Source organism: Cydia pomonella, chromosome 1, assembly GCF_033807575.1.
Source record: "Cydia pomonella isolate Wapato2018A chromosome 1, ilCydPomo1, whole genome shotgun sequence".
In the NCBI taxonomy this organism is placed as follows: domain Eukaryota; kingdom Metazoa; phylum Arthropoda; class Insecta; order Lepidoptera; family Tortricidae; genus Cydia; species Cydia pomonella.
Window position 1 is genome coordinate 24,169,422 of NC_084703.1, and position 23,881 is coordinate 24,193,302.

General features: G+C 37.1%; 1 protein-coding gene across 7 annotated transcripts in view; it reads left to right on the forward strand.

The window, feature by feature from the left end:
• LOC133518292 (hepatic leukemia factor) overlaps positions 1-23,881 on the forward strand; it is a 177,606-nt gene that overhangs the window by 147,892 nt on the left and 5,833 nt on the right. For 2 of the 7 annotated variants that reach the window (XM_061852005.1, XM_061851987.1), the window contains 3 exons: positions 18,942-19,069; positions 19,446-19,653; positions 20,783-20,886. In XM_061852005.1, coding sequence (XP_061707989.1) covers positions 18,942-19,069; positions 19,446-19,653; positions 20,783-20,886 — 440 coding nt within the window. Of the gene's footprint in view, positions 1-18,941; positions 19,079-19,445; positions 19,654-20,782; positions 20,896-23,881 lie in introns of all 7 variants that reach the window. The other 5 variants (XM_061851966.1, XM_061851993.1, XM_061851974.1 and 2 more) reach the window with 3 other exon arrangements.

The following is a 23,881-nucleotide window of genomic DNA, read 5'->3' on the forward strand; positions in this document are numbered from 1 at the left end:
TACTACTGCAAAGCCTTGGCTCCATAGTGGCAAGATGCAAAATATAGTCTGACTTCTATGCTTATTAACCATGGGCAGGATTTGTTTGTTAAGACATTCCTTTAGTCGTCGTCTGCCGTCAGTGAATAGTAAACAGTGGACTTGATTTTAGACCACACACACAGATCGCTTACCTCACTATATTTTTTTTGCCGAATTTATCTGTGATAAAAGGAATCAGAGTCACTGACACCTTGTCGATCTTTTAATAATTTTGTCCTGATAGAGTTTTCTAATCCAAATTTCACATGTTTGGTCGTCCATTTTTACACAAACATTTTTCTTTCAGACTTGTGAGTCATAATTTCGAACCCTTTTAATGTTTTTTCTTCTTTTCGGTTGTTTTTGCGTCTTTGAATTGTTTCTCTTCTTAACATGTTAAACCATATCATTTGATGAACCAAATTTTTAGTTACATCCCAAACACTACCCCCTTGTTGGTTTCGCACGCCTCCACCATCTTTTTGTCCAGGTTCGGATTTGAAGTGCCTGATTTTCGGCTTGATTTTGGTTTGCAATCTAAAGTATACCATTGCACAAACCTTTTAATGGCAATTTGGACTGCACTAGCACTGACATTTTCAAACTTAGCAAGTTTTCTGTATTTACGTGATTCCGTTTATAGTATGTACACCATTTGTCCACAATAGATAGGTACTTATTCTCTTTTCTGCTAAAAGTCTACACATTTTTAGTTTGAAGCTATTTATAAGCAAATCAAATAGGCCTAAGTCATTCATATGTGCGGATTAACATTAGTTTAAATTAAATATATTCGTTTTTTGTCAAACTAAATGTCTGTCAACTTGTATTTATGATAAACGATAGGTACAGTATTTATAATTATAACACGTCTGTCTGTCTAATTTCTGTCGAGTAATATGCAGTTCATATGTTTCCTGCATTTTTTTAAATAATGTAACTGTAAAAGTTTTAAATTTGTACAAAGTAATTAATCATCAAATTAAAAAATGTATTAACCCCTACGCTATATGCCAATATGCTATCGGCCCATCTGTTCGAGCGCTGCGATGCCACGGACAGACTTCTACTAAACTAAAGAGACTAGGCACCGGTACAATACATTTAATTATTAAGACTCCATCAGTGTTTGTATTTATAATTATGTATCGTTAGGCACTTGAGTATCATATCCGCTAACTGATAGTTTCTGGATAATGATCGGGACTCATTCATAAGTTAACAACCACAACGAGAGTGATAAAAGGGCATAGGCCAACGTTTCTTAGGTGATTGGATATGCAAATGAGCACATAGGCTAATGTAAAAATTGAAATGAAGATCTCGTGTTTTTAGTCTGCTCAATGTAAAAATGCACGTTACTTCTATGTAAATATTTGTAATATATATACAGAACAAATCTCAAAAATAAACTACTTTTTTATATCCACGGGTTAGAGGTTATCGTAAACGAGTTTTCGCAACTCGACCAGTTCTGTGGCGTTTTTGGTAAATGCGTCGTAGGTTTGGTACACATGAGCATTTTTTTCTATTAATGAATTCGTTATTATTTAATTTCGTGGTACAGTTTCATTTTTTTTTTCATATGAGTATCTCTTCGAGAAATGGAAATGTATTTTGTTTCGAAAAAAACATTAAATCAATTTTCTCTTTCACCTTAATTACCTAAAATTATTATTGATTTTTCTTTAAAATATTTAATTTGTTAAAGATACTAAAAGGTGGTGACTTTGTGAGTCTTGTAAGAGCTAAGTTGATGGAAAATCACAAATCACAAGTTGTGTTTTATTGTAAATTTAGGAGATTTTGTTAAGAAATTAATAATGGTTGTGGAATGAGCTACCTGCCGAGGTTTTCCCGAGGGTCTACAGTATGAGGTTCTTCAAAAAAGGAGTGTACAGATTTTTAAAGGGTCGGCAACGCGCATGTGACACCTCTGGAGTTGCAGGCGTCCATAGGCTACGGTGACTGCTTACCATCAGGCGGGCCGTATGCTTGCTTGCCACCGTCGTAGTATAAAAAAAAAAAAAAACTTCATTGTAATGTCAGGGCAAGAAAATCTACACGCAAGCAAGTTTATTGTTTTCTGCCAGATGAGGCTACGAGCATTCGAAACAATCTGGCGATATGAAAATCTGGAAAGACGTTGCAGTGCCTATTAACATTATCATCGCACCTGGTGAACGCTTATGACTGATATTAGACTCTTCTAATTGTCGGCACAGGCTGTCGGAGTATTTATTAGGTGAGAAGGACCATTCCCAGATCCATTGCCTGTTCAAAGATGTGGTGTGGTGGCTTCGAGCTAGCCAGAAAACACGATACCTGACACATCCAGTTTATAATAAAGCTTTTGAGTACTTCATAATAAAAGTTTTTTGTTTACTATAATCGTAATGGTTAGCCTTAAACAAAAACTGCCTTATTGGCAAATGCGTGCATAAACAGCGTTGTGCACTGAACTTGACATTGATAATATAATGACATTATTACATAGGGACATACATATGTGACACAAATGTGGGGCGTTATGTCATAGTGAAATTAGTCAACTGCGATTAGCGTCTGCGACCGCTTGTGAGAACACCTCGCGCACCGGCTATCCACTGGAGCATCCAATATCGGACGATTTCCAATCCTGTATTGAAATCTGACATTGGCTAACAATACCAGAATTAATACCAGTATTCAATATGACCACTAAATATTTTCTATTTATTCAAATATCAGTTAAATATGCAATGACAACGGGCAAAAATATTTAACGCTTTGGTACACACAAGCATACAATCATACAATTTATTAATATATTGTATGAAGTTTCTAACAACAGGATAATATCAAGAAAGGTCTATTAAACTAAATAGGTATTCGCATAAATTTCATGATATTTTTTATAACACCAAACTAATTAGTTACTGATACCGATATTCCGATATTAGTCTTTTTTTTGACGACTGGTTTAGCCTAGTGGGTAGTGACCCTGCCTACGAAGCTGATGGTCCCGGGTTCAAATCCTGGTAAGGGCATTTATTCGTGTGATGAGCATGGACATTTGTTCCTGAGTCATGGGTATTTTCTATTTATTTAAGTATTTATAAATATTTATATATTATATATATCGTTGGCTAAGTACCCTCAATACAAGCCTTATTGAGCTTACTGTGGGACTGAGTTAATTTGTGTAATAATGTCCAATAATATTTATTTATTTATTTATTTTTTATTCCGGTACTGTAATATCGTAAATAACAGTGCTATATTCTGATATTTCGGGATTCCGGAATTCCGGTATTCATGCCCTACTAGCTACATCACCAGTAAGAAGCAATTCTAAATAAGATCAAAATTTTGCCTAAAAATAATTTAATGCCCTTACTAATTTTGTCTTTTATACTTTAGATTAAATAACAATATACTGTCTCAAAATGAAATTTAGATTTCATATATGAGAAATGTGTGTAGTCAGTAGAGTAATTATACCTAAATATAGGTACTAAATTATATTTAGACATTATTACGAATCAAATATAAACTAAAGAAAACAATACCTAAATACCAATATTAGTACTATTCATAGAAATCAGCCTAATAGGTCGATACCACGATATTTATCTAGTGATTGCAATCCCTACAGTACTACAAAGCTAATCAGTGATAGTGTTACCCTAGAAGGTTTTTCACGAATTCAAGTGCCCCTCTAGGTGTCAAGTTGATAATATCTAGTTTTTGATATTCTAACACTGTCTCAACAGTTCTTACATTCAATCAATGGACTAAAATCTGTCCATGATCTAATTGGTCAAGTTCATATATAAGTAATACTTAGTGACACAGCGGCTGGGCTGCTTACGTTATGTAGGTACATGGTTTCAAAAGTTTCGCTTTCGGGCGTATCAGCTGCAAACATCTTAACTTTAACCTTAATCTGAAAATTACGTGTAGGTACAGTCAGCAAAACTATTAACTTAGCACCCCTGCATACACTTTTATGTTGCTTGTACCTGTTTGTTTTCTTCCGAAGACATATTTAAATGTTTTTATATCGAGCTTACACAATTTTTCTTTGAATTCTTCTAAATAAGGCAATCAAGATGCGCTACTAATAATTTCAGAATCGCTGGCCTGCTTTCAGAATAGTTCGTACTCACGCAGGGGATTTGGACCTTTCACTACTTAGTAAAGGTAGTGTTCTCGCGAAACGCTGTGCTCTCTTCGCAAACTTTTTTTTATCAAATCGAGCATACCCGCACGCACTTTCACTCGGAATATTTGGGCAAAAGTGGCGACCTTTTCGCAACTTTCTCCTCGTCCCTCCCGCGCACCGGTGGGCTTCCCCCGCTGCGTGCTGTCTTCCGTGTACGGTGCGCGTGGGCACAGCGCGGCCACTTTTACTTTTTGACCCAACAATGAAATCTTGAGACGAGAAACACTCTCGCAAGGCTGCCCCTTACTCGCTCATTATCGTTAAATCCCACTCGTTTTAAATTATCTATAGTCGGCTCTCTTAATCGAAAATTTTCTGTTCATGTCATGTCATGATTTTGTTGCCTACCAATTAAATTAAATCAGTTTTTGGAATAGTGCAGTACAGTGCTTATCAAGCATGCAAGCATGTGAGACAATGTTCGTACGTTGAATCTTAAGCGTATTAGTGATAATTAATGATATAATTTTAAATAGACAACACTGGAAATAACTAGGTCATCATAGTCTAATACAGGTTTTTAATATAATACACAATGTGAAAAATAAATCACCCCTAATTTTATAATGCCATTCGAAAGAATGGACAAAAAATAATAATTCTTCTTACGTAACATAGTATTTTAAAAGAAAGGAACAACGTAAAATGTTTGAGTCAAATTTCAAGAAAATTATTTACATCCGAAAAATAGCGATCGTGGGCGAGTTACAAACAAAATTGAGCCATACCATATCGAGTATTCACCATAATATGATAAGAAAATCAACAGGTAGCGGACTTATTAAAAGATTGGCGATTGGCGTTAGACAAGTGAGATCACATTTTGAGCATTTGATTAATTAATTCACAAAAAATACTTAATTGACTTATCATGTATGTAGGTTTTTAATTTGATTGATTTAAAATGATTAATTTCATGTTGTTCCTTTCTTTTAAGATACTATATTACTTAATAAGAATTATTATTTTTTGTCCATTCTTTCTATTGGCATCATACAAATAGGGGTCATTATTTTTCACATTTAAGTCGGTTAGATTCCCAGAAGAAGCAAGTAATTCTTAAAAAATCTCTAAATGCAGAATTACTGACTTTTAAAAATAACATAAAGTCTTCTTTCAGCAAAATATCCTATCTACAATATTTAAGGTACTTTCCCTTGATACATACATACATACATACATATAATCACGCCTATTTCCCGAAGGGGTAGGCAGAGACCACGGATTTCCACTTGCTACGATCCTGACATACCTCTTTCGCTTCCTTCACTTTCATGACATTCCTCATACACGCTCGTCGGTTTAGGGTGCTCTTGACCTGGCCTCCCTTCATGTTCCCTTGATGTCTCATAGTATTGGGACGACCTGTATAGTGTGTATTAAGGGGTTTCATCTGAGATGAAGGGGATGCATATACGTATGCATGAAACTGTTTAAACCCTGTGAAAAACTTACAAGTCAATGATTACTTACCAAGACGATTTCCTACGAGCCAAAACTCGTTCATTTCGAGCATGAATTACATTGTTTTGGTGCAGTTTCCGTGTCCTTCATCAGGCTAGCTCTTTAAGATGCTAACATTGCATTGTTATGAAGTTACTAATGTAGGTACATAAGTAGTTAAAGTTATGCCAGTCGGACAGCGTTTATTGGTTCAAAATTTGCTTCTAAGATTTAACGTAAAAGAAACATTGCAAATTATTACACGCTTGTAAATTAGCTTGAGAAATTATAATGATAAATATATGAGATATATACGATATCGTGATCCCGCTAACAAACCATAGATGCAGCAGAATATGATGAATTTTAAACTAGCTTCTCGTTGAGGAGTTATGTTCTGGTCTTCATTAGTAGTTCCATTTCACAAAATTACACTTTTTATGCAACTGCTCGGAGGCCAAAAAAATTATTAGAACTTTGGGGCGGCGTTTGAGGGATAGGGGCAGCGACCCCCGGTCGCTGCCCCTATCGGTTCTGAAATAAGGAGTTCTGAGTTAATATCTAGGTAAGCCTCAAAAACAATCAACCGAATTAAGAGCCATGTCTTTGAATTTGGAAGTCGGTTAAAAATAATACTTCTTACTAATTCTTAATACTTGGGTGGCTTAGCGATCAGAGCGTGCGACTTTCAATCCAGAGGTCGCGGGTTCAAACCCCGGCTCATACCAATGAGTTTTTCGGAACTTATGTACCTACGAAATATCCTTTGATATTTACTAGTCGCTTTTTGATGAAGGAAAACATCGCGAGGAAACCAGACTAATCCTAATAAGACCTAGCTTACCCCCTGGGTTGGAAGATCAGATGGCAGTCGCTTCCGTAAAAGCTAGTGCCTACGCCAATCCTTGGGATTAGTTGCCAAGCGGACCCCAGGCTCCCATGAGCCGTGGCAAAAATGCCGGGCCAATGCGCGAGGTAGATGATGACTAGGGTTGGTTACAAATCAAATAAATAGATTCTGTAAGTACACATACCAACGTTTGTTGGTCATAGGATAATTTTTGAATTGCTTAATTTACTTGGCGAATAATATTTTTGTATTAGAGTATTTCGTTAGCGACTATCGTTAATAATTTAGGATGTTCCAACTTCGTGCTTGGTGAAGTATTGACGGATAAGCCGTAGGTAATTTATTTAGGTTGCTATTTAGTCGCTTGTCATAGTACGTATAGTAACTGCTCTCATTAATTATTTTTCATCACACTTTCCCGTAAACGGTGTTATTGTATGCCAGCATACTGAGCTTTTCTTTTTTTTTAGATAAAACGATTTTTGATCTCCGAAGTTTACCGACGAATATTTATGAAATTTTTACATAATATTAACATTACTATTAATTTTACAGGAAAAATATAATCAGACCTCTATCTTGGTAACCTTTTGTTATTAACAAAAGACCTTTCCGAATTCAGTTTTCAATTTAACCAACTTTACGTCAGTTTATTACACCTGAAATTTCTATGAGATTACATTAAATACACCTTTTTTCAGATAAAGGATCTATTTTTGAAATCGGTGCACATGATAGAGAATTATCCTCGAAAAACCAACATACGTGCATTACATAACGCAATTTAGATAATCTGCTGATAGATGGCGTTGTACACAAATATACTTAGTATAAGTACTTATGTTCAAAAGTCTTTCGCCTTTATAGTTACACGAGATAATTCAAAGTTTTTACGGAACCGTCGGTGCGCGAGTAAAACGAACTCGTACTTGACCGTTTTTTTTTCATTATGTCACTAATTCATACGAAGAAGGTAGATATAAATTAGTTTTACTTTAAAAAAATTGACGTTTGACATATTTAATTTGATAAATTGAATAGCCATTTAAAATGATTTTACACATTTTTTTATAGTGGCTGAACGTCGGATAAGTCTGTGCCTTCGATGCCTAACCTGTCAAAAATTACGATATGGCGGACGAATGTTTGAAATGTCACTGTATTTAAGAATTTATTATGCTTCAAATTTAGTTTTTACTCACAAGCCTGATGAAAAACATAGTGCCACTGGTGGTACAAGAATTACGAGCTCGTATTAATTAATTGATTGACAAGATGCCAACGGCCACTTTCTATCATCGCACCACTCGCCGTCGGCAGGGTGTTCATCCTCACACCCTAGAACCTAAATGGTCGCGTACTGTACGGTTTAATAGGAATTTCCTTCCGCGGATGGCTTTGGAATGAGCTCCCTTCCGAGGTTTTCTTAAGGGTCTACCTACAGTATGGGGTTTTTCTAAAAAGGAGTGTACAAGTTTTTAAATGGTCGGCAACGCGCAAGTAACACCTTTGAGGTTGCAGGCTTCCATAAGCTGCGGTGACTGCTTACTATCATGCGGGCCGTATGCTTGTTTACCACCGTTGTAGTATAAAAATAAGCGTATTAAAATTAACACTTGTTCGTAAAGTTTTGTTTACCGCCCTTAACACACAATGTACTAGATTTACAGATTGTTTATTAGTTCAAATCTTCACTGAATTGAAACTTGGATCATGGACTCATGGATATTATAGATTTTTTTTACCTTGAGCTAGCTAATTAAGACACGTTTAAGATCTTGGAAAGATATTTAAAAGATCGATAGCTAAACGACATGTCAAAGTTGACATTTATTTCGATTCCGCTGTGAAATTTATCTACGATATTTCCAACGTCAAAGTGTCTTTGGTTGCCCGAATCGAGCTGCTTCTGTCAATTATGTGATATATTAACGATATCTAAATGAGAACTTATTTAAAGCAGACCTTATCGTATCTTATTCTTCGAATATCGGACCGTAAGGGTTACTTTCTAAGTTAATTCGCCGTCCAATCATTTTAAGATACGAACCTCATACTTGTGTTCCGGTTGTGTTCCTTTCGTATTCTTTACCTTTCGTTTACCCTTCTCTTGAATATCGCTTTGCTTGCGAAGTCCTGGAACGGTAAACAGTTTGGGAAACAGTGTGCTATCGTATTTTGACCGAAATAGTTATTTTATTTACGATACAAGTGCGGAAACTGGGAAATTCGCAACGAGGGGTGATAAATTAAAACACGACCGAAGGCAGTGGTTTAAATCGACACGAGATGCGAAGTACCTATTCGCACGTGTATCGTACAATGTTTTATAGTACGGTCAAAGAATTTAATTTCAGTACCGTTTCGTACCTTGTCACAGTGACAATAGTATAGAGTTTCTAGCGACTTTCATATTAATTGCCACTGTGATAAGGTACTAAATGGTACGGAAATTAAATTCTTTGACTGTACATATGGCTGTTTAGTACATATTGTTAGTTTCAACATATGCACGGAAAGTGCTCATTCCCGCACGCGTGCTTACTGTAAAATAGTTTTCACCATACCAGCTGGTAAAGGCTCTCTTGATTATTCCAAAACTTATGAGAAAGTTGCATATTAACTGGCAAAGTAATCTGACGCAAATTTTGAGTTGGCTGGTGGAATTGACTTTTAAATGATGATGACTATTTAATAACGTTTATTTGGATTTTATTTGGTTTGATTTTGTTTAATATTTTACAATAAGTAATTTCTTCGCGTTGGTGTGGTAAAATTTTTATGTTACACTCTGTGAAAAAATTTGTTTAACTCTTGCCGTGCCTTGATTCTAATTTTCAGAACTTTATTTTTGAATCTTTCGCTGGCTTGGGTATCAATATTAGCACGAGCGGTTAAACGAAAACTTTGCCCCCTTGTAAAATAAATAACAATTTTGGCCTCATAGCATAGCGTTAGTGGCCAGTCTGGCTGCGAACGAGAGTAAAAGCTATCTTCCGGCACGCTTCCGCGTTGCCCCCGCCCCGCCCTGCCGCCCGCCGCTCAAGCCGCGCATAGCACCTTCCGACTTTTACTTTCCACCGACGTAGTGCACATTATTCCGATAGCGACACCACTTTCAATCTTTACGACATTAATAAATATTCAACGCCGCGTATTATAACCGCTGATGAACTGGGATGTTGGTTTAGTTTTAGACTTTGTACGAAAATTTATTCATCCTTAAAATGAAAATTTTATTAATATGAATGAAATATGTAATCGTTAAAAGTTTCCAAATCGTTACCTATATATATGTATATATATATAGGTAACGATTTGGATTTATATATATAGACAAAGTAGCTTACCAGAGTAGGCTGATAATTGCTGATTCAAAACAAAAACTTCACTGGTTTATAAATGATTAGGTACAAAGCGTGGATATTGGGTGCACGAGAGTCTATATATTCAGGAAAGCCGCAGCCTGGAGTAAATTAAAGGCTCGAGTAGGTAACAATATTCCTACCCCCCGAAGTTACACACGATGTTTTCATCACACTTGTGAAGAAAAAATTAAATTTTAAGCAATAATTCTTAAATACGGTGACATTTCAAACACTTGTCCGCCTTGTCATGTTTAGACAGCCTACGCATCGAAGGCACAGACCTATCTGACGTAGAGCCACAATTAAAAATTGTGTAAAATTATTTTAAACGGCTATTAAATTTATCAAATTAAATATGTTTAAACATGAACAAAAATATAAAATTATAAGCGTTAATATTATAAAAGTAAAACTTATTTATACCTAGTTAATTCGTATAAATTTGTACCAAAATGTAATAAAAGCTTTAACTCACAATCCTCTCCCGCGAGAACAATATAGGCCTTTGTCCTTGAGCACACCTGCATGAAATAGATCTTTTCCGAGCAAGTGGGATGAAAATATAATTAGGTGTGTACACATACTCGAAGATACGCAATGTTACTTAAGTATATATTTTCAGCAATGAAAAGATTCCCATTAGCGTGTTGATTTTGGCAACACAGTTGTGATGTAATTTTGCACACTTGTTTGTTTAATTTGTAGGTATTTCTTATTCAAATACAATGACAACAAGTCAAACGCTTTTTGGAGTCGGTGATGCCTCTACCGCCCGAGCTAAGCAAATATGCACGCCCAACAAAATACTGGTTTACTGTGTGCGGAACTCAACAGGTGGACGTTTATCTGATTACGAATAGAAATTATAATCGCCCGATATTTTATAAACGTAACTAAATACGCTAAGAGACGCAAGACGCAAATTCCGTGTATTCTACACTGAAGACGCATTAGCACGGCAGATCAATATTGATTACAGGAATTCGTTAAACACTGCCTGTAACTATTTGAATCGAATACTTTTTAAAGTCAAAGTGTTTGTAGAGACAGATAAATATCCACCTTTTTACCTACCTACTTGTGCCAGCGACATTGTTGCCACTATAGTGGCTTCCATGATCGTAGTTCAGGACGGCTTAACTCGTAAAATATTCACCTAGTTCAATGTATTATGACCGCCTTTGTTTGTTATGACCATCGCCATTGAACTGATTGCTTGATTCATTGAAGGGCGACGAAACATAAACTTGATCGCCAAGTTTATGTTTCGTCGCCCTTTACTCCTGGGATTTAAAAAGTGTTTATAAATTTATAATTATTGTCTTCGTCCTAAATTCATAGGTCTGTCATGCATCACTAAATTTGATATGTAGTATTATCTACGTAATAAAGTCACTTTTTATAAATTACTGGAGCAAATAAAATTTTTGCTACGGTTAAATCCGTAAAATATCGCCAGCTTACTAACGCCTGAGCAGCAACGCGCGCGGAGGCTTCTACTTTCTCGTTTACTTTCGCTCAATTCACACGTTTACGAAAATGATCGCGCGCCGCCGGAAAACGCTTGCTTTCTCCGTTGCGCAAGAGCAACGGTTACTTCCCGCTCCCCCCAACGCACACCCCGCTTCCCTCGCACTCCTCACCTATATTTTCCGAGTAGGAAGTGAGATGGTTACGCAACGGCTTTCCACCTGTGCAGTGCAGCATTCCGATCGCGATACATACCGCAGCCACCGACGCGTTACCATCGCATCATCATCCCCTTGCGGATACTCAACAGTACATAATCTTAGTTTAATTTTTTAGGGTTCCGTAGTCAACTAGGAACCCTTATAGTTTCGCCATGTCCGTCTGTCTGTCTGTCTGTCCGAGGCTTTGCTCCGTGGTCGTTAGTGCTAGAAAGCTGAAATTTGGCATGGATATATAAATCAATAAAGCCGACAAAGTCATACAAAAAAATCTTTAGGGTACCTCCCCTACGCGTAAAGTGGGGGTGTTTTTTTTTTTGCTTCATCCTTACAGTGTGGGATATCGTTGGAAAGGTCTTTCAAAACTAATAGGGGTCTTCAACAAACATTTCTTGATAAAGTGAATATATTCGGAGATAATTGCTCCGAAAGAAAAAAAAATGTGTCCCCCCCCTCTAACTTTTGAACCATAGGTCCAAAAAATATGAAAAAAATCTTGGAAGTAGAGCTTAAGAAAGACATTAAATGAAAACTATAGCGGATATGATCAGTTTAGCTGTTTTTGAGTTATCGCAAAAAGTTTCCCCTTTCATAGTAAAAAGACGTAGGTACACCCACAGTTCATCCCTTGGTTAACAATCTTCAATACTTTAAGCTCCAGTTTAGCTTATTGTGACGGAAGAGTAACTACGAAACCCTACTCTGAGCATGGCCCGACATGCTCTTGGCCGATTATTATATTATGAAACTGTACCTATTTTATGTATCTGCAGCTCAAATGGCAAATACGAAATCACTATGACGGTTTCATCATCCGTTTGTGTTATTTTCAAATGCATTTACACGTAGGTACAAATAAAATATAAGAATTTTATCAATGTAATATATTATGTACCTACTTACGCTCGTTACCTACTTGTTCCGCAATTGAATTTCTAGAGGGCCACATGTATCAGCAGTAATTTTTTATTTATTTTCGTGTGCCAAAAATGTGATGCTTACCTACAGACAAAAAAAACGCTTAGTAAATATGATAACGAACAATTTTTTTACCATGATGATTAATATAATGCGCAACGTAGATATTAGGGAGGCCGCCACGTCACTTTCTACCGCTGCGTCTCAGGAAAGTGAGAGTGTTGACGTCACCGTCGTCATCAGGCCCGTGGAGCGCGGCGCACGCTTGTTAACTGTTCTGGCAACACTTTCTCTGCCTTTTAACATTTAAAACCGGAAGGTCGTGCAATATTTAGATATAACAAATAATATGCCCAATATTGGCCAATTGAAAAATAAGTAAGTGTAGAGTGTTCACTTCTTATGCTTACTTATTTCCCTTCTATGAGAAGACCGCGACACTTCTATAGACACAGCCTGCCACGACTGCGTAATATCGAGGGACAAGATAGGTTGGAGTCCTGCATCGTCGCGTAAAACATACACCAGGTTGTGGCTCTGCCCTGCCTGCTGGCAATATGAGTGAGAAGACCGCGATAAATCGCTAGAGACAGCCTGCCACGACCGCAAGATATCGAGCGACAAGATATCGTGGCTGGTGTTGTGCGGAGTGCCGGAGAGCGTTCGCAACGCGCGGCCATGTTCTCTATGCCAGTAATATCTGTTTCATTACAAATTATATGCTCAATACATATTAGGTAGATGTTTCCCTAATAATGGCCAACGTTAAGAGGAAAGGGGACGGCCGCTTCTCCATACAAACGTAGTCTCCATTTTCCTCTCTGGATATTGACATTATGGAAAATATTTTTACATAATTTGATGTATATTAACACAACGCGAAAAACAGTTATCATGCAAATTTTTAAATGCTCCTAACTCTTATAATATTTAAAAAATTAAAAAATCAAACGTCCCCTACGTTATACATTATACATAGCTTTGGTTGATATACAACAAATTGTGTCAAAATATTTTCAAATATTTTCAATAATGTTAATATCCAGAGAGGAAAATGAGGACTACGTTTGTATGAAAAGGCGATTTCGCGCGGGTCCTCCACTTTCATCTTAAGATTACCAATAACTTTAACCCTATGTAATAGATTTTTTAATAAATGGGATAGGATAATAATACTGACATTAAAAAAAAAACATATTTGTATAGTTACTCTGAAGTTTTGGGTAGGTAGTGATGTCACTTAGAGACTTTCACGAAACTGGTGACAAAAGTGAGAGTTTTGACCGACTAAAGTAAATATCCACGGAATCGTTATTGTCACCGGTATTTTGTAGAGATATAGCAATGTAATTTTAATGTTTGTTTAAATGAAATTAAGTATAAAGGGTCTTGAAACCTTCATAGATTGTTGAAGCCATATTCAAATGGTTATTTCATGATGAGCGAATATTGCTATTTAGCGCAGTAGAGGTATATTATCAAAGTCAGTGAAGCGAGTGCAGCGTTAGAGTCATATTGTGCAACAAGAGAGAGGGGTGTGTGGCGCATTGTGCGCACGAGTGGAGCGTGCCGAACCGGGCGCAGGCGCACGTAACTCCGACAAGTGGGTTAGCTTACACTTCCCGTTTCCGCACTCCCCTCCGCCGGTCCGCTGAGCCGGCGCGGTTTTTCTCGAGGAAACTCGCGCGCACGCCGTGCGATCGCGTGTCTAGTGACTCCCACGATCATTATTGTGTCACTAGTTTCTGTTGACGTATCAACATAAGCATCGTTGTTTATGTTCGGATCAGACAGATATGATATTCGACGCAAAACAAATTTTACCGCAGTTAATCATAACAGGGAAATAAGTATTAAGAAAAATAAATCAGTTTTGGTACAAGCTTTATCGCTGACTGCACTTCTTACCACAGGCAACTGATACTCATCGAGACAATTCTAAAAACCCCAAACACAATTGCATTGTTTCCTCACAGAGTTCTTATGGCCACCTTAATAAACAAACAGATAAACAAATAAACCTCCTGTCACCATCATCACATCAGCTTGATGGTGCCATAATATTGCATTGTCACCCGACTTCCATAAGTAGGTATGCATTTTTTTTCGGGAAGTGGATCAAATTTAGCTTTCAAGATTTGACCCAAACTAACAAACATACTAACAGGGCAAGTTAAATAAGAGCTTGTAATTATGTATTATGAAATTCTATAGGTAATCATTATCAACATCAGCCAATGAAATAGGTTTCTATATATACGACTAGGGTACGATAATGGATGCTGAGGAACAACGGCCCGATTCGAAAAATGCTTCTAAGAGATCACTGCGGTACGATAATGATCAGTGTCAAAAGTGGCGTTTTTAGTTGAAGATTGAAGAAATGTCACTTCGTTACACATGTCAGATCGTTGTCGTAACGCAGTGATCTCTTAGAAGCATTGTTCGAATACGGCAGTAAGTAGGTATCAATAGATTAGTTAGTTATCTACACTTACTTAGTTTACTGTAAGTGACCAGATTGTTAGTGCGGCTCCTTAGCTAGATTCAGTATGGAGGTATGGTCCCACCCGGCAGAAAGCAGGAAACTTGGCATGCATATAGCTTTTACGTTTATAAGAATAAATACAAGTAGAAACAAGCTAAGTTGGCACAAGCAAAGTGTTAAGTAAACGTCATAATTTTATAGATGTTAACATTCAAAATAACATTTGCGTTGTCTGAGCTATCAAAATCACTGCCAGCTTATCTTGACCTGACTCTAACGATTATTTAAAAATGAATGAATTCCTCGTTCCTAAATTACACGAAAATGATATACAACTTGCCCTAGTTGTTGCTAAGAGCAGGAAGAAATATGGCATAGATTGGACCTGGGTAACGGACCCTTTCTTCCCTCGCTTTGAAGGGTAATCACGTGCGATCTCGTAGCTACTGGATTAAATCAGCTTTGTTTGACATAAGGAACAATATTGTCAAGCGGTATTGCCTGAGACAAAAGTGCATACTTACTGCACTTATGTACTTGCCCCACTAGTCGTCAGACGCAAATATTATAGGGAGAAATTAAGCATACTTTGTAAACAATAAATCTTAACAATGTATTTCCAATTCTAAAGACAGTATTGTAAAGAGTTTTTATGGAGAATATATTTCTAGACATTTTTATTGTAGCTATCACAGTTTTTATGAAAGTGTATAAAAACTAAAAATGGGGATAAAAAAGTGTGTTTGGGGACAGTAACTCCTCGACGTGTTTCTACTTGTATTTATTCTTATAAACGTAAAAGCTATATGTATGCCGTTCCGTTTTTTTTTTTTAACTGATCGGTGATTGGCTTTAGTCACACCTGATGGAAAGTGAAGACAGGGCCTAAGATGGAGCTCACCGGTTCAGTAGTAGCCTAATCACTCTTGCTTTAAAGAGACCGTGTGGTCATATTTATCAGGGAATACAGATGGCGGTAGCGGATTCCATTTCTGCCGGATGGGACTATAGTTGAGGCTAAGGAGCAGCACTATTAACAATTTTGACAATTAACTTTTATATGCGTTCGCGTCTTTCTTGTAGACATCGCAAAGTAAATCAAAATCTTATCTTTACGCTGCACCCTTACCGGCGGGTTAAATTTTTTCAGTACTTGAGATTCAAACAGGAAAATCGTGATATATATGTACCCGGGTCTTTATCTTCAAATGTATTGTTCACCGAAGTGACCTTTTTCTGAAACGTGTTTGACCCATGAAGAATATTAGACTAGGATCTAGCTTCGGAAAATGGTCCATGACAATGAGAGAATGAAACTGCTTAGTTAGTTTGCTATACTATCCTTATTGCTAGATCCGGGCATCTGGCAGCTGTTCATCGGTGGAGATCAGAATGACAGGCCAGCAAAATTTTCAGTCGATAAAAGGAATGTGAAAGTACACCCAGTTACAAAAGTGCTTGGCCACTTTATGAATGAAGTTTGTAGCTCGCTGTACGTAAAAAGTGCTGAACATGTCTCATTTTTGAAGGACAGGTCTTATTTTATAATAATAAACTAAACACGATTATATCACGATTGTATTTAATACAATCGTGATATAATAGAGAGCTTTTCAGTCGAGTACCGTGTTTAGGCAACGAAGCAACTGAAGTACGAGATTGAAAAGCTTGGTTATATCACTATTGTATACAATACTTTTTCTACGAGTCATCATGTATAATATTTTTTTAGTACGAGTATAAAAGCTAAATAAGTAATGCAAAAGTAAATTGTAAACGCGCGAAACCCACCCAAAACTCAAGTCTTGCATCATTCAAGTGCCCTGCACTCTCTAATCCCATCGATGAACAGTTTCGTTGCTCTGATTATGATAAGTACCGGGACCATTTTTGGAGCTAACTCTTAATCTAATATTAAACTTATAATTCATAATACACTGGCATAAAGAAATTGTACCTATATCCGTACCTTTACTGATTATTCTCCAATTCTTATCTGCAATAATTATGAGAATGAAGTAGGGTATTTTGTGCTTATACTATTTGCTTGTATTGTTAGGCACAAAAATAATTGTATACTTTATTTTAGCAAGGTGTTGACGCGTGCCGGCAAAAGTAAAAAAGTTGTGTGATTACTGATTAGTAGGTAGCGACGACACGCTATGTTAATACGGCGGCTCGCCTTGGGCCGCTACGCGCCCGCGGCCGGCGCACATGCCGCTCGAGCCACCTTTGCATCCGTCTCGTATTTTGCGGTAGTCTACTACTGAGGGCCTACCGCGAACCACGTTCGACGTGTTACCTCTCTGTCGCACTTGTAAATTCGCACATAAGTGTGACAAGGAGGCAACATGTCGATCGTGGTTCGCGGTAAGCCCTCTGACCCTATCGTTTAATGACGTGCTCGTAACACTATCATTTTATGACGGCCGCTATTTAGCATTTAGAAATCGAGAGTAAGATAGCCTTCCTAAAATACCCTTTTAACCCAAAACTAATATATAAAATATATCTAATTTGATAGTAAATGTTAGTAGATGTTGTGTATTTTCTAGGAGACTGATAGACAATTATAAACGTTTTTTGCGCTCACGGTACCAAAAGTTGAATTTCCCATTTTCTTTGATAAAGTTAAAGTGGCACGCGTAAACTGTAGTCGGTTACAATTAGTGGAAGTTAGTTAGTATAGGATCGAGTGAAGTACAGGCGAGGTGTTCGCCGCGCGTGAGCCGTCACGTGTAGGAGCCGCCCGCGCCCCGCGCCGCGCCCGCCGTAGTGCCGCGCTCCGCAGCCTGCTCAGCACGTGGCCCGCCATGTGACCACCACCCTCAACAGCCCTCTCCGTAACATTCCTGTACACGTGTTACTGTTTGATTCTTCCTCTTCGGTCTGTTGTTCCAACTTGAACGAAATCCAATTAGCCTTTCGCCTGATCCATATTCAGGACAACTTGGTACTTAATTAGTTACATACTAAGTATCTAGGCGCTCGGTTTAGCTCGACCTGCGAATAGTCTAATAAAGCCACGATTGGCGTGACGATACGATGTTATTAATACATTTAGAAGACCAATCGTATCCACAGAAGTAATGATGTCATTACATTTGCATTTTATTTCCACAAGTATTGACCACCTAGGGAGTATCTATATAAAATAATTGTAATCTTTTTTACGGAAGCCAACTGGATGTAGTGTGCTGTCATGTGTAGTTTGATCCGAGGCAGCGACGTGATGCCGTCTCGACCGCGACTTAAAGCAAATCGAGCTCTTTTTTATGAAGATCAGCGTAGTACAGGCGATCAAGATTTACGTATCTACTTTTTGTTCTTTACGCTAAAAACTTTAAATATCATAGAAAATTATAAGCGTTCATATACCTGCTTAAACTACATTTAAGACTACAGTATTTACTAACAAATTGCACATTGGATGATTTTTTCGATTTACTAGCATTTTTTAGAATAAGTAGTTTCTTCTATGTTCTATGTTGAAATATATATTTTACAAGTTTTTGGCTGGTGCGATTATTATTTTAATGTTTTTGCTCGCAATTGGTGCACTGCGATTATAATTTCCATTGTAAATAAGATCCAATGTCGTAATGTTAAATATAATATGTTTGTCTGTAATGTTTGTATTTTTTATCTTGACTCTGCATTCGTCTACGTAGTTAAAATGCTAGTTAACAACCTATGCCGGCGTCGATCGCTCAATCTTTACCGCCACATTAGAGTATGCAGTTATTAAACCAAGATTATTTATAGATGAATTCTTTCAAGGCTATGGTCAAACTACCATGAGTGGTAGAAAATGGTAATTTGGGCCATGATAACGGCGCAGTCGGGTCGTATATTGGAGCCGGCCAGGTCGTTGCCTAGCTTCAGTCGCGTTGGCGGTACGGACGGAGGGTTGCGACGCGGGCTCATCAGTGACCGGCCTACGTCTTGTTTGTTACAGGCAAATCGGTGAACAATAAAGACACGCTCGAAGACAAGAAAGATGACAACGAACTATGGGAGGCGCAGGCCGCCTTCCTGGGGCCGAACTTATGGGATAAGACGCTGCCCTATGATCCCGATCTCAAGGTACAGGAAGTCAGTAATCGCAACTTTATTACCTATTGCGTGTTGCGTGTTGTGTGCGTCTCTCACCAGCTTCCTGGTCGCTGCCGCTCGCACTAGGTAATAGAGAAGCTTCCCGCTCTGACCCTCCCCGCCTTTCCGCCTCAAGCTTCACCTTTTGCACCCATCCCGTGTTTACCTTTATAAATTTATTAATATAGCCTAAGTGTTTAGGGTAAAATACTGCCAGCGAATTGCATAAAGCGACTGTCTAATTATAATTTCGTTATTGTAAAATATAAATTGGTATATCGTTGCGAGTGTTATACTGTGCGTCAATACGTGCGCGCCGCACTACTCGTGGCACGTTGCGTGACTTGTCCGCTCTGTGGTTTTCCAGTACGTGGACCTAGACGAGTTCCTGTCGGAGAATGGCATGCAAGGAGAGGCGCTGGGCGGCGCGCACCTGGGTGGCTCGGCGTTCGGCGCGGGCGCGGGGCTGGCGCTGGGGCTGCAAGCGCCCGTCACCAAGCGCGAGCGCTCGCCTTCGCCCTCCGACTGCATGAGTCCGGACACCATCAACCCGCCGCTCTCACCCGCCGATTCCAGTAAGTTTCAACTAATCTCCATTTCTTTTCTATTTATTTAGTTCTCATTTACTATTCTACTTAACATTTACCGATATTCATTTCTCTGAAGTTTAATTTCTACTCATCATCTTCTTCGCGTTGTCCCGGCATTTTGCCACGGCTCATGGAAGCCTGGGGTTCGCTTGGCAACTTATCCCTAGAATTGGCGTAGGCACTAGTTTTTTACGTCACCGAAAACCGACTGTTAAATATTAAATGATATTTAGCACATAAGTTCCGAAAAACTCGAGCCGGAGTTTGAATTCATGACCTGCGGATTACGATTCGCACGCTCTTACCGCCAGGCCACCAGCGCTTCAAGTTTAATTTCAACTGTTGGAATAAAGCTTTTTTTTACAATTTCACAAATTATTAAAAAGCAGCAGAAATTGGTAAAACATCCGAAATATAACAAAAACCTTGTATAGCCCATGGAATTGGAAAATTTTACCTAACATCAAATGAGGTAGTTCTATTTTTTTAATATGTTGGTAGTGCTGAAATGGTAATAACAAATCCAAGTTTTCGACCTCGAAAGCCCTTGGAATCATTGTAAAGTACATGAAAATCCATTAAATTTTAGGATATTTTTCAGTTTTTGTAGAAAATGTCCACTAAGAACCGGAGCAAAAGTCACTATGCACACTTTTAAGAAGATGATATTTGCAATTAATTGTCTACAATTTAGTCTTAGTAAGCCAAATAGTTTCTAAAATACGGCTTTTCAAATGTTTATAAAATTTTGAACTAACTGTAACTGCAAAAAAAGTTGTACCAGCACTTGTGGTTGCACGAAAGCAGGACTTAAATGCTCAGATGTTTGCAACTACAGCAATGGTCAATCCTGCGAGAATATACAGACCGGAGATGTGTGCCGACATTGAAAAACCATTCATTGATAATCCACGATCAAATGACAATTTCTACCGGCCTGATTAGGTTGACGGAGAAATGCTCACACACACTCACCCTGGCCCCAAAAGGAGGATTTGTCATTACTATTTCATCATTACCAATATATATACAGAACTACCTCATTTGATGCAAGGCAACACCTCTTTTATGGTATGATTTCCATTTATTTAAGTTGATATTTTTAATGTTTCAGCATTTTCAATGGCGTCGTCGGGTCGTGATTTCGACCCCCGGACGCGCGCCTTCTCCGACGAAGAATTGAAGCCGCAGCCCATGATCAAGAAGTCCCGGAAACAGGTAAATGAAGTTAGTGCGCTGATCATTCCTAGCCGCATGCTGCCTCAGGGGAGCGGCATACACTAACACGCACACTCCACAGACACACTCGTATACTCACGATCATAAACATGCTTCCTTTACAGGGTTCCGTACCAAAATGGTACAAAAGGAACCCTTATGGTGCGACTCTGTTCATCCGTCCGTCTTTCTGTCGCATTGCCAAATAGGTATCTCGAAAACTACGTGAGCTATCGATTTGAAATTTGGAATAATTATAAATAACTCTAAGCTAGATTACATTGAAATTGTAGTTTTTTTTTATTAAGTATAGAAAATGCCCTAATTCAAAATTTCATGCTCAAGGTACTATGTCACGTGGGGTATCATTTGAAAGAACTTAAATTAACATTCCAATACATATTTTTTTCATAGTGGAAAAATAATAAATTCAATTTCAATCATAAATATTACAGGAAAAATATACACCTATATCTTGATAACTTTTTTTAATTATCATAAAACATTTTATAATTTTATTTTCATATTAACCTCCTTTGTGGGTGTTTATTATACTTTCAATTTCTATGAGATTACAATAAAAGCAAATTCTTTGAAATAAAACAAAAATGATTGAAATCAGTTCACATTATAAAAAAAAAAAAAACAACATACAGGTCGCGCAAATCAGTTAGCCAATTTACCGATGGATGGCGTTGTTCACAAATATGCTTAGGGCCACTTGCACCTATCACAAACCCGGTTAACCGGTCAAACTTGGAGTTACCATGATTAACAGTACTTTTTGACACTGGGTTAACGGTTTAACCGGTTAACCCCAGGTTAGTGGGATGGTGCAAGTGACCCTTAGTATACTTACGGACAAAAGCCTTTCGTGTTAATTGTTAGACGACAGATGAGATAATTGAAAGTTTGTACGGAACCCTCGGTGCGCGAGTTCAGACTCGCACTTGGCCGGTTTTTATCTTCATCATTTAATTGTGATCATAATGCAAAACGATCGATAAATTACCAATTATGAAATATAGCTATTACATACATTAATCTGTTTGATCTCAACAGTTAATTTCTTTCACTTTATTATCATAAACTCTTTGATATTTTTGTCCAATGTTGTAAATCGTCCTACGCGATACTCAGTTGCTAATAAATTAAAATTGAAATAGTTATTACTACATATAAAACATTAAATATAGCTTTTCCAACAATTAAAATAATTCCGCAAAAGAAAATACATATTGTAAGTTGTCGGGCAAGCGTGCCGAATTGAAAGTATTAATCGTAGTACACAAAAAAACAAGAAGAGTCAAAAATTCACACAACAACAACTTACATTAACTCACTGTTCTAAAACATGACGACTAACACTGAAAGTTCTTAGAATACGCTCATATAATAAAAATAAGCATTATATTTTTTGTAAATACCGTTTACATTTTTCAAGGTATATTCTATTCGTTTTTTGTATTTTGAGTTTGCCTGTAATTTGAAAATTGTATTTGTGCTCATCATCAAAAATACAATAAGCTTGATCAAAAATCTTTTTATCCACCTCTTATAGGTATGTATTATAAATTTAAACTGGTATTATAAATTCAATAGGTTTCTTATGTCTCTTATGGTTACTAATGCCATTCACGATAAAAATTCACAAATATTTACGCGTAAGAAAACCTTCTCGATCTCCAAAGTTTCCACACAAGAACCCCAGGATTTTTTTTACTGTCGCGCGCTTTTCACGTTAATTGGAAAGAGTTAATGCATGTATTGTAAAATACTGGTTGTCTAATTACTGCAATAATGTACGAGTAAGTATAACTAATATTCTAAAAACTTTCAGTGTTTATGACGTAGTGCTATAATAGCATAGAGAAATAAGTAAGCTTAGAATGCCTACTACATGCATCAGATTTCTTACTTAATAAATAATACGTTGTATAGGAGGTATGGTGAAACGTATTATTGATTATTAAAACTTTATGCTTATTAAGATGTTATTTATGTATGGAGAGAGTACCTACTTATAGTTTACTTATTTCTCTATGATAAAAGGTAAGCTAAGAAATCAAGAAATCGTGATATATTCGTGTTTTTCGTTTCGTTAGATACATTATAAAAATAATAAATAATAGTAATCATCGTAATTTTCCCGCCGCATATCAGTTGATTTTTAAAAGTTGCAGATGAAACTTGATTCACTCAGCTTATTCTAACATGGACATTTAGGCGCCTATGACATTACACACTTGATTCAGGAAGGATAGCTACATGAACTCTTGTGATTCCAATACAGCATGCTCATCCATCAAATGCACTAACGCTTTACCAAGCAGTATTTAGACTAATAATTATGCATGATATTCTAGTGTTGGTACAATCGAGTTCATAAATATGTTTACATTTGTTCACCTTAATCCATTGCAGTAAGGTGAAAAAATTAATACATATTTATGAACTTGATTGTATGAATTAAGCTGGATTAATACATGGCCTGTATATGGTTATATTTATATTATAAATAATATAGTTATAAACAACTTTTTTTAAACCATAACAATTAATAATAATATTATAAAATACCTTCTATCCATTTCTGGAAATAGCACTGCTGAACAAAATCGCTTACTCTCATTTGACTACTGTTGGTTGGGACCTGAATCACTTATACTCGTAGAATTATACAAACTATCTGCTGTGACTATTTATACAGATTAAGAAGAAAGATACTTCTTTTTCTAATCCAAAGTGTCAATTTTACAGGAGCATTTACGTGAGCCTATGTTACCGTGTTCGGGAGAGGTAACGGTAGACTTACCACTTATGATATTGTGATTTTTTTGTAAAATATATTAAAGTACGTTTTAAATTTTAGATGAAATACCTAACTAATAGTGGCGGGTATAACAAGTTTAGTCAGTTTTGGACCTGACGGGTTTATAGTATGGCGTATGGCTTAAGCAAATTGAAAATAGGTTCCACTTTATCATCAAAATAC